A 13,161-nucleotide genomic window follows, 5' to 3' on the forward strand; every position below is an offset into this window, starting at 1 on the left:
CATGCCTTTGCCTGATGGCATTATGTTGCGCGCGCTTTCGCTGCTGCGTTTGTCTGGCAACATTTTTGTGGCTAACTGTTGCTGCTGCTTTTGTTATTGTTGCTGCCTCTTTAGCCTCATTCAACCGACGCCAGCGCAGCAGACGTGTCGTATACGTGTTAGTATAAAAACTTCATATCGTTTGTCGTCCCTGTTTCTCCTGCTGTTATCATTCGTGTTTCTTCGCGCACCCACAGTCGCTGATTCTGCCGGTGATTCTGCTGCGCCCGGTTTTCATGTGGTGGGCGTGTGAGTGTGTGTTCAAGTGTGTGCGGGCCCATGCACTTCCTTGTCCAAGGCATATTTGAAAGAAGGTGAAGTGATGTCCAGACTTAAACTGGTGATGCTGTAAAGCAGTAGTAAATCAAGGAGATCGGAACAGGAGAGATCGAGACTACCATACCCTCTAACAATCATACCTTGGCCTTGGCGAACTATTTTCCATTTTACATTTGTCCACGCACAGTGGCCGCCAACACTTTATTGACGACGACGCCGTCGCCGCATCTGCAGGTGGTGTGGGTGGTGGTTGGGTGTTGGTGGTTGGAGGGTGAAGGGCGTTACAATGGCTGGAGCGCATCTGGCGGTTCTTCTACGTCGCAATAAACCCACTTCGATGGCATCGCAACACCGGACCCGATAGTGATTGGCCGGGCGGATTGGATGGATGTACGAGCACGGATATATAAAAGCATAATTGCTATGTGCCAGCGGCTTAATACGCATCGAGAACCTGAAGTGTCAACAATTCGGTGAAAACACTTAAAAGCAAACAAAGATCCAATGATTAAATAATTCTGTAAAAAGAATCGGCATATAAAAGAGAATACCAGTAATTAAAATAACAATAATTATTAAAATAATTAATTAAAAAAAGACACCATATAAATCTTAACGAAAAACACACTACACTATAAATAATACATTTGAACATTTAAGAATATAACTAAATAATTTCATCAGTTATAAAAAGAAAATATAAAACCAAACGAAAATTGTGCCAAATATACTTGTAAATCATATTTAATAACTACATTTAATATCTATAAATATTGATATGAATGTTTTAAATTGAAATAATCAAAAACCAAGGAGGAACCGTATTTTTTTGAAAAATATTTTGTGTGTGGATCAAACGGTGCGTATACTGAATTTTTATACAACTTAATACAATATCTAATTTATTATAATTATTAAATTGAATGTAAAAGATATGTGTTTTTGAAATTAGCGCAAAACAACAAACATCGACAGAAAGTAGGAAACTTTCATAAACAAATAATAAATTAAAGCAAATGTTTGACTTTTGTTCTTGTTTCTAGTTTTGTGCGTTCTGTAAACAATTATTTCCAGGGCAGTGGCATAGTGGCGGGTTTTTCGAGAGGGGTATTTCGCAACAATGTGCCCTTTAGTGTTATTAAGCCAAACTTAAATCAAAGTACAACCTATTGAACTTATCTTTCAACATTTATTATGTCAACCCCTCGTTGGGTTGCACCCCTGTTTGATCTTTTTTGGCCTCTCCAGCGCAGCCTTGACTCGTGCCTCATCCATGGACCGACCATAAACTCATAACTTTTAACCTCATGTTTTTTTCTACATACTCTTTTGATTTGTAAATCATTTTAATTAGCTTTGATTGCTTCATTCCGTTCCGTAGTTCCGCCTTCATAGATCTCTGTGCGAAAATGTTTGACTTTGAGAATACTTTTCGAAATACAACAAATTTCATTTCGATGTGCTTCTGCGTTTAGTTCTGTTTTTGATTTGTTTTGTTTGGTATGATTTAAATTTGGCGGCAAGGTCGTTGCTTGTTTATTCGCAAAAGTGAAATGCAAATTATTCGTGCGGTTCTTCATTAATCGTCTGTCGTGCGATATAATCTATATTCTTCTGTCATTTGCCTGATGTCCGATATCTTCTATACAGAATTCGCTCCTCTTTACCCACGATGCAGGAAAAGCATCTTCATGCTCTTAAGATCAAATAAACATAATGAGGGAAGCTTAACACCCTCGGCCACCTCCTACGAGTATAAGCCATCTAGCACCTTCATAAAGCAACTAGTTAATAGCACCCGATACTCGGGGCTGCGGTGGCTGTCGGCTTTTACTTTGTGGTGTTGGTTATAAAGCCACAAACAAAAGCGTTTTATTGCCATCCGACCGCAGACAGTAGCAAACGTTGACAAACGCAACAGCCACCAGGAAAAAATACGAGCAGGAGCGAAAGGTTTTTGTGGATACAAGTCGGAGATACCCTAGCATTAGACCTAAGACAGAGTGAAGATGATTAAATTATGAACAAATGAAAAATATGGATGAAGTGAAATGGCATTAGCATACATTTAAGTGGCGCTTTTTGTTTTATATTAGAACAGATGGTATATCGGCTCTGTTTCCTTTTACTACCAACTCCTCCCAAAACCCAAACAAACCATTGTTTTAGGGTATCAAAAATAATTCATCGTTTCGACCAACTGACACAATGAGTGAGGCACAGCACTTTATGAGGCTGGGGATCGTAAAAGGCAGACACCAGAAGAGTAAGAGGATGTAGGACAACCTAATGGGTCCTTCAAAGATATTGATATTTTGCATCACAGCCTACGACAAGTGGCAAATGCGGTAGCGAGGAATGTGGTAAAGGAATGTGTAAAGCAAAGAGAATTATATTCAATTTGAGTACACGGTCCAAGGCGGAAGGCACTTGCACGCACTTGGGGCACTTGGCACTCATAAATCCTATCGATATTTATGGGGGGAAACACATTTTGATTGAAATGAAATGAAAAGGGGCGAAATGAAAGCAGATAAAAGCCAACAGTATTTGATAATAATTATATATGTACAGTGGGTGCTCCCAAAATGGGAATTCAAGTAATTTTGACTATGAAAAAGTTGGTGGTAGATAAAAAAAAGCACAACTTTTTTGTATGGCTTCTGTTTAACTTTGTATTATGAAATTTGATGTCAAAGTGAGCATCAAATTACAGGACAAAAACCAAGTTTGCTGAATTTTAAAGAATTTGTCTTTAGGCAGATATTAGTTGAACGAACTAAAAAAAAAAATAAAAAGCAAATTAACATAATTTAAAAAATGCATTTCCCGTAAGGTATATTTACAGCCTTTTGCTGTTGTCCTTCGTTTTTCTAGTTGCCCTTGTTCTTTCAATATCATATATCAAACAGGTTAAAACTTTTTAAAGTTACCATTTACCCCTTTTCCTAGTTAGAAAACCATAAGGCAAACCATTATTTACTTGCTTAAACCTCCTGGCTTTTCCCTGCCCATCCCCGACAAGTCTCATTTTGGTTTTGAAAAGGAGCCATGTTTATTTCGGTTAAACATCGCTGAGTCAACACAATAATACCACCATGGACCCATCCATTTGAGCCAACTAAAATAACATTTATGACGCTCGACTCGTATTTGTATTTGGCTGACAATGTGACAATGCCAGTGTAAGACGCGATGAAAGCAATTTCTTTATTTTTCATTACAAAAATATATATAGATTCATATATATGTATATTTTTTTTAAGACCCCATTCAAGGTGAGACTACAATTCGAGGGGGAAATGGAGAGCAGGTTGACCGCCAACTCCAACCATTTTTACGCATTTTCGATTTCATGGTCATAGCCATCAAACCGAAAGAGAAAAACCAATGGCAACAGTCGTGTCGTTGTTGTTAACACTCCTCGCACTGGCCCCACTGAAATACTCAGTACTGTAATATGGAATGACGAGCACAAAAAGGCGGGAAATGTGGAGCGGGGAAATTGGAGAATCGGGAGAGGGGAGAATGAGATGTAGTGCCTGGAAATGGGGCAATACAGAGAGTACCATGTAGCAGTAGTGGGGCAACTTCAATCATTAACATAAAAGGAGGCATAGTATTGGAAAGCCGAAGGTAAAGATACCTTAACATTTCCACTGTTCCGAGAGCAAATAATTTTAAATTTAAAACTGGTAAGGATTTACTAAGAAATTACAAATAATTGTTTGGGGAGCTGGAGCTTTTACTGTGTAAGATCCGAAAATTTCGGTTTTTTTTCTCGCTCACTCGCTGTTCGAAAGACACATGGAAAGCATTGAAAAGGCATGAGTATAGCTGTGATTTTATGAATACTGTGGATACATGCAGGGCTCCAATACAGACGGACATCAGTAGATATTTCTTGCATTCTATTTTATGGAATGGCATTTTTTGCCTCCTCAGCTTTACAAACATTCGAAAGCATTCATACCTTCTGCCAGAGTAAGGGTACAACAACGAGTCACAGCAAGTGCCGCACTTCCCATGACCTTAGCCGAAAGTGGAATTGGTCGGCACCATGACAACCCACATTATGTCCCCACCGCCCCCTAAAGCCCCAATACCCCCGTGCCGCCATCTCCATCTCAACCACTTGTTGTTTTTGGCTGGCGTTTTGATTTGTTTTCTATGGAATTTCAAGCAGCATAATCATCCTCATCAACATCCAGCGATGACAACCACAACTGACCCAACACGTGCCCATCTAGGGGGGACGGGCGCATGCACAATCGACTCATAGAGTGAGTAGAGGAGCAACGGTAACTTAATCTTCGTCTGGGTAGTGTCGGAGAGCTTTTTTCGGGTATTGCGCAATAGAGCTACATACGAGTATGTTGATAAACATTGTAGGGTCATCAACCCGACAGGTTCTGGTCCTCCTTCTACTTCTTTGCTGCGAGTCCAGACTTGCTTCTACTCCTCTTTCCCTACTGAGTACTGGTCCTGGACCTACTCTTTCCCATCTTCGCCTCCTCTCTCGTTGGAGTCTGTTGGAGCGTGTATGGTTTTTTGCTTTTCAATGCCTATGCCAAGGTCCGGTCGATGTCCTGATGAGTAGCACAAACAAGAGTCCTGTTATTACCTCACATAAGGGGTACTCTCACTTATCCTGAATCAGAATGGATGTTTGGGGTGGAGCTCGAGATGAAAGATAAGCAGTTAATCAGCGAATGAGAAAATATTTGTGTGGCTTAGTGGTTGGAACTTGTTGCATAAATCTGGTGTGGGGTTTAATTTTCGGGGCACATGGCACACGCCTTGATGGCTTCAAGGAAAACTGGTTGAAGCTTTGATGGCTTTTTGCGGTTTTTGGTGTTTAAATGGTTCGGCGGCTTCTCAAGAAGATTTTTTGTAATGAGTTCATAAAATAATAATTTTTAAAATAAGTTTCTATGTTTCTATTATAATATAACAACAGTATAACACAATTTACCTTTTTACAGAGAATATAGTTGTATTTTTCTGCCACATCTGTCTATCTTCTCACAACAACCCCAGCCGTTACATCTTGTTCCCCTCCGGTTCTTTGGCTACAAAGTTAAAGTTTAATATTCTATTTGTATATCATTAAAAAGTACACTTTTTAGGTTGTTAATTTCAAATGAAATTAAATGATTTTCATTAAAAAGACTCGCATTTCGAACGGAACAAAAAATACCCGCACCTTTTTTTGGGTACCCTTGGGTACCTAACTCAATCCACTCTTGTGTTCAGGCGATGCACTTATTCTATTCTTGTCAGATCAAATATATAAAATTAGGCCTCCCCATTGAGTATTCACTTGTAGCTTCACAGAATTATATTTCTCTCGTATTTCGTCAAAGCGGACCTTTGAAATCGTTTCCATTTCATTTCATTTTAGAGCTCGATTTTTGAGCCGTGTTGTAACAGTCAACACGAATACCCCTAACCATTTTTTTCTGGCCCTTAGAATGCTTCTCAGAACTCATTAATGTGCGCCCGAGCTGGCTCTTACACCTTGCCTGATTGCACCACGCTCTCCCCCATGCCCGAAAACAAGAATGTTGTACAAAATATTCTGCGCAATAAAAAAATAATAAAGGGACAACAGAAAGAGGGAGAGGAGAGGGAACACAGCCATGGAAGGAGAGGGAAAACAATTCAATTTAGTGTGGCACACTTTTTGGGATACGGGCGTGTGAAAACCAAGGCATGGCCGATGGATGATTAGCGGCTGAGGGTAAGGGCATTGCTCCAAAAGAGACAGAGCAGTGCTCAATCGTTCGTTATAATTAAATACAAATTAGCAACAAAAGTTTGCTGCTTTCGGGGGATTAAAGTCGTCGTCTGGCTACAGCAAAACTTTACGGATGAGACTTAAAGTCCTCCCAAAAACCACTTGATGCTCCGCATTACGTATACGCCAGGTTATGCGGAAATCGTGGGCCACTCAATGACTCAATGACTGGCGGCAGCTGGCGCACAAGACCCAGCCATAGATTGCGCTGGAGGACTTGATAGATCCAGGAGCTGGAGCTCCAGGGATGAGGCCAATGGAGAACAACAGCCCGAGTCCGGGAAAACGCTTCATTAGGCACGCACAGTGCTGTCATGGCCCGCTCAAGTGTTTGAGTTTCAAATCCAACTAATTAAAATCTACGCAGCAAAACTTTGAGCGCAATAAGCAATGGGGCACACGGCTGCAGAGAGCTGTTCATGGCTACGTAGTATGTAAGTCTCACAGAGCCAGAGGTGAGGACTGATGTCTGATAGATTTGTTTCACTTTGGCTCGACTGAAGTGTACAGTGCGCTCCGCCGACCTATAGGTGTTTTTACTGAAAATGAAGCCTTTCTGCAACGATTGGCAATCGCCTTGCAGGCTCATGAGTTCTACAACGCCGTGATTCACAAGAGTGAATCCTTGGCTTGAAGTGCAAATTTTTGAATGTTCTTTGCGAAGGACAAAAATGAGGTTGTAGGCCTGGATGAGTTCTTGGAATTCAAACATATACCCCAGTATCTTTATATGGATTTATTATTAGTTTTATTTAGTTATGAATTTATAGGGGAATTAACCAGTACTAGTAGTAGGTCTAGGAATTACCCTGCAAAAGCGCGATATCAAGCCAATGCCATCTTTTAAACATTTTCTTTTGTAAGATTGGTATTATTTGGTTTTAGTGGCCTTAATTATCTACAAAATAAGCTAATAATCAAAAAAAAATAAGTCGTGTTTGCCAGCCTTAACGTTCTGTGACGCACTGTAGTTACCACCTAATTGAGCTAACATATCGTTGGCACGTGTCGTTGAACTTTTTTGAGACCTTCTTCCTCCATTTCCTGTCCACATACACACCCACAATCACATCACAGATACAAAAGTCCTCGCACACAAAGCCACACCTCACCAAGCCACCGTGAGTCTGTCCTACTCTAAGGACGCGACAATACTCGCACTTGGAGATGGAACCCAAGGACACAAATGAGCAAGTGACATTTTGTGCCAAGTGATAATTGATATTTTATTGTTTGCTATTTTGTTCGAGTGGTTTTTCTTCTTTCGTTTTTTGAAGTGTTTTGACATCCCTCGCTAATCGGCTTGCGGGGCGTGGCCATGATAATAATAATGGCCATGACAATGACGCGCTGTGCACTGTGTGGGGTGGTGGGGCTTGTCCCTGGAACAGGGAATGCGACTGGGACCCAGACATATGTATAGACTGAGGGATAACGCAAAAAGTGTCCAATAAATGTTTCATAGTTGTCGGTGGCTTGTTGCCGCTGACATTGTTGACCTTCTCAAAAGCACAAACAGACTTCCACTTTCCACCCCATGGCAGACCATATATGAATGTACACTCTGTACATACATATAATATATCTAAAAGTATATCCATGGGTGGCCATAAAAAACATACACAGTGAACCTTTTGTTGGGTGTTCGCTTCTTATGTTAAAGTTTTTGTCTTGGAGTTCAAAAATATGCAATAATGCCGGGGCCATTCAGTGACGGAGCTGGGGCCGAAATAAGAATGCGACCTGGTCTAGTCCTATTCCAGGAATAAAGGGCAACAGGGCTACAGGGACAGACACACTGGACTACAGGGATACAGGGCAAACAGTAGGGCTTTGATGTGGGTTAGGAGGCCCAGGAATCTATGCATACAAAGGTTATGTCAGTCATTTGGGGCAGACATATTGTCTCAGCCATGGGAAAGCCGCCACCGCCACCCAATTACACGCAAAACAAAGCATCACTTATACTCCCAGGATACCCAGGATTCGTACCGTAGAAGGTTTTATTGGTTTTGTGGAACAGCCGTCTCCTAAGTAATGCATAGTTCTTAGCATAGGAGGTATCCTTTAGTCGTTATACTTCTAATGCTCCTACTAAAGTTCAACCACTTATTATTTTCCTTAGCAGACTTCGGATTTCTCCTACTTGGCTGCCATGAATGCCACTTCGCCAAAGTCATCGTTGGTCAAGCTCGGCCTCCACACCAACAAACAAAAGACGCTCAAGGTGATGGTGCTCGGCCAGAGCGGTGTGGGCAAGACGGGTAGGTTTCCTTTTGACATTTCGAAATTAGAAACCTTAAATACGTTAATCTGCATTACCATAGCCATGGTGGTACGCTTTATCACACGCCGTTTTATTGGGGAATATGATCCGAATCTGGAGAAGATATATACGTGCCAAACAACACTGGACAAAGAGCAGGTGCAGTTCGATATACTAGATGCCACAGGGCAGTTACAGGTGAGTCTTTAATTTCGAATTATTGTACCACTGATTATTACATCTGGGGTTCCTTTCTTTAGGAACTGGATGGTGTTACTTTGGAGTCGAATATACGCTGGGCGGATGCCTTTATACTCATGTATTCCATAACGGACAAGTGTTCCTTTGATGAATGCAGTCGTTTGAAGTTCCTCATTAACTATAACAAGCGAAGACGTAAGCTGGGATCGGCTAGTAAAGTGAGTAACAGATGCAAGGGCCGCGGCTCTACTTTAATACCCTAATCTCCAACTCTGCTTCTTTCGTTCTCTCCTCTCGATTTAGGAGTACACTTTGGATATACCGGTAATATTGGTAGGCAACAAGACAGATCAACCCGGGGATCGCATGGTAAGCCTAGAAGAAGGGCAGCGTCGCTTTAGAGAGCTCTCCTGCGCTTGTTTCCATGAGATATCCGTCAGAGAAAGTGTGGATCAGGTAAGGGATCAAGGGAGAAACACCAGTAGGAGAAAGATAAATCCAAATAACTTTTACGACTTTGCAGGTCCTCAATGTGTTTCGTGATGTGTTTCGCTTTTGGCGTGTGTTCACCAAATTTCCCAAGCTCAAACGTTCCACCAGCGATGTGGCGAATGCGGCCGATGGCATTCTGACACCTGATTCCGGATCCTGTTCCTTTTACGATGCCTCGTCGCTGGGCGCCGGCCGGCGTTCCTTCCTGGTCATTGGCAGTGCCTGCCTGGAGGAGAGCAGTGGAGGCGATCACACAGAGTCCACAGATGAGATTGCGAGCAGCAGTTTGAGCAGCTCACGAAGCGACATTGATGCCCCATTCCGGAGTCGAGCCTCGACAGATGGCACCCTGTTGTCTCGGCCTAGGAGATGGCGGTATCCACCGCCGGGGTGTCTGCTGCCGCACACAAATCGCGTCGAGCGACGCATGAGCATTTCCACAAGGGGCAGTAATGCCAGCTATTGAATGGCTTGAATCGCTAGGGCGGGGGACTTGAATGCAGGGGGTAGAGTGAATAGTTAGTCGAAATGTAGCGCCAAATATATACTATAGATAGATGTTATAATGGGAAGAGATGCGTTTATTTATGGGATACCAAAGGAGAGACGATGCTATAGGCATGTAGAGGAAGGATCCAACTGAAATATAGCTTTTATCAACGTAATATATTAATTTTAACAGCAAAATAGATAAAACAACCAACTGAGACCAGCTCCTAGTCATCATCAATCTTAAGCAAATACTCTTCGGCACGCAAAGCCAACTCGCGGATGTTACGCAGGCAACCAGCGGCAGCCAATTGCAGCTCCTTGTTGGTGGAACCAATGCACTCCAACAAAAACGGAACCACTCCACTCTGAAAGAAAAAAAAGGATGCGAAACCGATGAGATTCCGAAAAGGGAATTAAAGGAAGGGCAAAGAGGCTTCGTACTTGGTGCATGGTGATGCAGTTCTGGGGATCCATCGATAGCTTCTCCAGGGCCATAGCTGTGCTGCGATGCACCATGGGATTGTCGCTGGTCATGTAGGTGACAATGGGCGTGACGGTGCGCAGGCGTCCCAGCTCCTCGGTGTTGTTGCCGAAGCAGGCACAGGCGGCCACAGCGGCAGCCAGATTCATGCGCAGCAGATCATCCGTGGTGTTGACTAGATCCGCCAACTTATAGATAACCCGAAGATCGGTGAGTATGGCCAGATTGGTCTGGTCCTGGGCAATCGTTGCAATGGCCGCACACACCGCTGAGAGCACCATAATCTCACGAGACTTGAGGAGGCCCACCACCAGCTCCATGGCCCCCACGAGGCTGCGCACCAGTTCGGCAGAATCATTGGCATTGCTCACACACGGACAGATGGCATAGGCGGCATGGGCCTGCACTCGAGGACTGGTGTTTTTCAGCAAGGACCAGATCAAGCGCACGGCATCTAGCTCTTCGAGTATGCGCATGCTATCCGAATCTTCGGCGCACTCTTTCAGGGCTTTGGCCAGATTCTCCAGCAGCGGGGCATGGGAGGAGTTGAGCAGTGCCACCATTAGAGGCAAGCCACCTGCCTGACGCAGTGTCTCCCGGTTGCTCTGGAAGCGTACGCACTCGGACAGCGCGCCGGTGACATTGGTCAACACCTCATCATCCTCATCGTTTAGCAGAGCCACTAGGTGATTCACTGCGCGCATGTTATCGAGCTGCTTGACATTCACATCGGAAATGGCGCACATCCAGATGGCTCCAGTTGCACCACGCAGCAACGGCTTGTTCTCCCTCACCGTCTTGTCCTTGATGATGGTCACGAGGGGCTCCAGTCCTCCGGCTTCGCGCACCAGATCCCTGGTGGTCTCGTCAAAGGCACACTTGTAAATGGCCGTGCTGCCCTCCATCTTGAGATCTATGCACTCGGCACTCAAATGCGTCACTATATCGGCTATCATGCCCTCTGTGGTGATGGCCAATTGGAACTTGGGCTCCGAGGAGCATTTCTGCACTGTACCCATAATGGGGATAACGACATCGATGTGGCAGGACTTGAGGAGGCGTGCCATTAAAGGAACTATACCACTTTTGCGCATCTGCTCCATGTTGTGCTTGGAATCGGCTAGGGTCCAAAGAGCACGAGCTCCAGCCCGTGCCATATTCAGATATTCCAGGTCTTCGGCATTGAGTTGATCTCGAGGGGTTTGCAGGATGCTGCGTAGATTAAAGGTTCCTCAAGAAGGTCTCTCTTCTTAGTTCTATCTGTACTTACCTTAGTTTTATATCTATAAGATCGACCAACTTTGGGATTCCGCCACAAGTGCGCACGTATTTGCGTGCCAAACGAACCTTGCTCACATGCGCCAAAGTTTCAGCAGCCATGGTCTTGAGATCCTTCATCGAAGAGTTCAATATATCCACAATCAAGGGTATGCCATCCAGATCCACAATGGTCTTGCGTATGTCTATATTGAGAGTAATCTCTGAGAGAACCGTGAGGGCACCCAGAGCGCACTTTGTATCGCTGCACTCCAGAATGTTTACAAGGACCTCGAGACCACCAATGTCCTGGATGGCGAACTGATTGATTTGCGTGCTCAGGTCGTAGTCTTTGAGGCAGCACAGTGATACTATGGTGGCCGTCTGATTGCCCGCCTTGATGTATTTGACGAGCTTCTGGATGTTGTAGTAATCGGCGGGTATTTCAGCCGCTCGCGCCACTTCTTTCCAGCGATCCTCCTCGTCCGTAGATGATTCCACCTCGGTGGTGTCGGAATCCTCGGCTATTACTTGACGCTTGTCCTTGGAGAAGCGATTCGGACAGGAGCCGCATTGTTCGCGGATCTTCCGCTGACGCGTCGTACTGCTGGAACCAGTGCCAATCATTATTTATATTTTTGTATGGGAATTTTTTCGTTTTTTCGGCTGTTTTGTGTATAGGAATTTCTATTTTGAAATCATTGATCAAATACGATGTGTTACTAAGGCAACCAAATAAAAATTTGAATATGCCTCCGATTGTAGTTCACTTATCGATTACAAATTCTGTATTTGCCAACACTTCAGTCAGTATATTTACTGTATATTTTTAAAATGAAACGGTATATTTTGGTATATTTCTGAGGGTCAGACCGTATATCTTATCGAAAAATCCGCGGTCACACTGGCAGCCTCGCGTTAAAAAAGTTATTGAAAAAAAAAACAAATCCTTGTTTACAATAAAAGCAAGGACTAAAAACTGGCCAGTTAAGTAGAAAATTGATTCATTAATCGTATAAAATTATGTGGGCATAGATAAAGGCCCGGTTGACAACATTTAAGTCCTTGTCGCTCACATTCAAAAAAGTTCGATTTGGCGCGCACCACTCGGTATATTTTTCAAGTGAGACCGTATATACTGTAGAAACTGGTTTTCGCCGCACTCCCATGTGGTGTTTTTTAGTGCTAAATGGTATTTTTGTCATCTATTAATTTCATTTTCAATTTTATATAAAAACCCAATAAATGCAAGTTTTTTGAATAGGCCAATCAAATATAGAATTGATTCATCAATCGTGCAAAATTGAGTGGGCATGGCTAAATATTCCATATAGATAGTATTATTAAACGGAACAAAGAATATGAGAAAATTTGATTTCGCCGCAATTCGCCGCAGTTCGCCGCATTTCACCCCAATTCGCTTTAGCAACAATGAGTCTCATTCCATACACAAATGTTGCTCATTCCATACACAAAAGTTGCGGCAACATTTACTTGAAACCCGTTTTTTGGTCAAAATAAAATACATAAAGGTAATTAAAAGAAGCAATCTTGTAGAAAATGCATTTATCTATGGGAAAAAGCCAAGTGGGCAAATCTATATAGCTTGAAATATAGGCAATACCCGATTCGCCGCAGTTTCGCTATTGCAACAATGAGTCTCATTCCATACACAAACATGTTGCTAATTCCATGCACACATACCCTGGGGCAAATGGATGTTATAGAATTGTGAATACGTTTGTCTTCCAAGGCTCAGGATCGAGATAAATATATACAAGATACTAATAAGCCACATGAATAAGTTAAAAACATATCAATTTGAGAAAAGGTGTTAATAAATTACGTTTGATC

At 43.0% G+C, this 13,161-nt stretch overlaps 2 protein-coding genes across 3 annotated transcripts; one reads left to right on the top strand and one right to left on the bottom strand.

Annotated features, from left to right (window-relative positions):
* Nucleotides 1-1,035: 1,035 nt before the first annotated feature.
* On the top strand, nucleotides 1,036-9,645 carry LOC4818163 (ras-related and estrogen-regulated growth inhibitor). 2 transcript variants are annotated; one of them, XM_015180036.2, is made up of 6 exons: nucleotides 1,036-1,177; nucleotides 8,247-8,382; nucleotides 8,446-8,582; nucleotides 8,645-8,803; nucleotides 8,889-9,041; nucleotides 9,109-9,645. In XM_015180036.2, the coding sequence occupies exons 2-6, from the start codon at nucleotides 8,274-8,276 to the stop codon at nucleotides 9,541-9,543; spliced, it is 993 nt and encodes a 330-aa protein (XP_015035522.1). In that variant the 5' UTR covers nucleotides 1,036-1,177; nucleotides 8,247-8,273; the 3' UTR covers nucleotides 9,544-9,645. The 2 variants fall into 2 exon arrangements, with proteins under 2 accessions (XP_015035522.1, XP_001357438.1); XM_001357402.4 differs by lacking the exon at nucleotides 1,036-1,177 and adding an exon at nucleotides 7,925-8,178 and having other exon boundaries at nucleotides 8,244-8,382.
* Nucleotides 9,646-9,722: 77 nt separating this feature from the next.
* On the bottom strand, nucleotides 9,723-12,049 carry gudu (Armadillo repeat-containing protein gudu). The gene is made up of 3 exons (XM_001357401.4): nucleotides 11,321-12,049; nucleotides 10,011-11,262; nucleotides 9,723-9,934 (listed from the first exon to the last, which is right to left on the bottom strand). The coding sequence occupies exons 1-3, from the start codon at nucleotides 11,932-11,934 to the stop codon at nucleotides 9,794-9,796; spliced, it is 2,007 nt and encodes a 668-aa protein (XP_001357437.2). The 5' UTR covers nucleotides 11,935-12,049; the 3' UTR covers nucleotides 9,723-9,793.
* Nucleotides 12,050-13,161: the final 1,112 nt, after the last annotated feature.

The sequence above is a fragment of the Drosophila pseudoobscura genome, chromosome 4 (genome assembly GCF_009870125.1).
Source record: "Drosophila pseudoobscura strain MV-25-SWS-2005 chromosome 4, UCI_Dpse_MV25, whole genome shotgun sequence".
NCBI lineage: Eukaryota > Metazoa > Arthropoda > Insecta > Diptera > Drosophilidae > Drosophila > Drosophila pseudoobscura.

What these genes read in the sequence shown, in the direction of transcription:
- gudu (XM_001357401.4), bottom strand. Translation starts at nt 11,934, where the DNA reads ATGATTGGCACTGGTTCCAGCAGTACGACGCGTCAGCGGAAGATCCGC. An exon ending in CTTATAGATATAAAACTAAG is followed by an intron (nt 11,263 to 11,320) that starts GTAAGTACAGAT and finishes TAATCTACGCAG; the next exon opens with CATCCTGCAAACCCCTCGAG. An exon ending in ACTGCATCACCATGCACCAA is followed by an intron (nt 9,935 to 10,010) that starts GTACGAAGCCTC and finishes TTTTTCTTTCAG; the next exon opens with AGTGGAGTGGTTCCGTTTTT.
- LOC4818163 (XM_015180036.2), top strand. Translation starts at nt 8,274, where the DNA reads ATGAATGCCACTTCGCCAAAGTCATCGTTGGTCAAGCTCGGCCTCCAC. An exon ending in ATGCCACAGGGCAGTTACAG is followed by an intron (nt 8,583 to 8,644) that starts GTGAGTCTTTAA and finishes TCCTTTCTTTAG; the next exon opens with GAACTGGATGGTGTTACTTT. An exon ending in TCAGAGAAAGTGTGGATCAG is followed by an intron (nt 9,042 to 9,108) that starts GTAAGGGATCAA and finishes ACGACTTTGCAG; the next exon opens with GTCCTCAATGTGTTTCGTGA.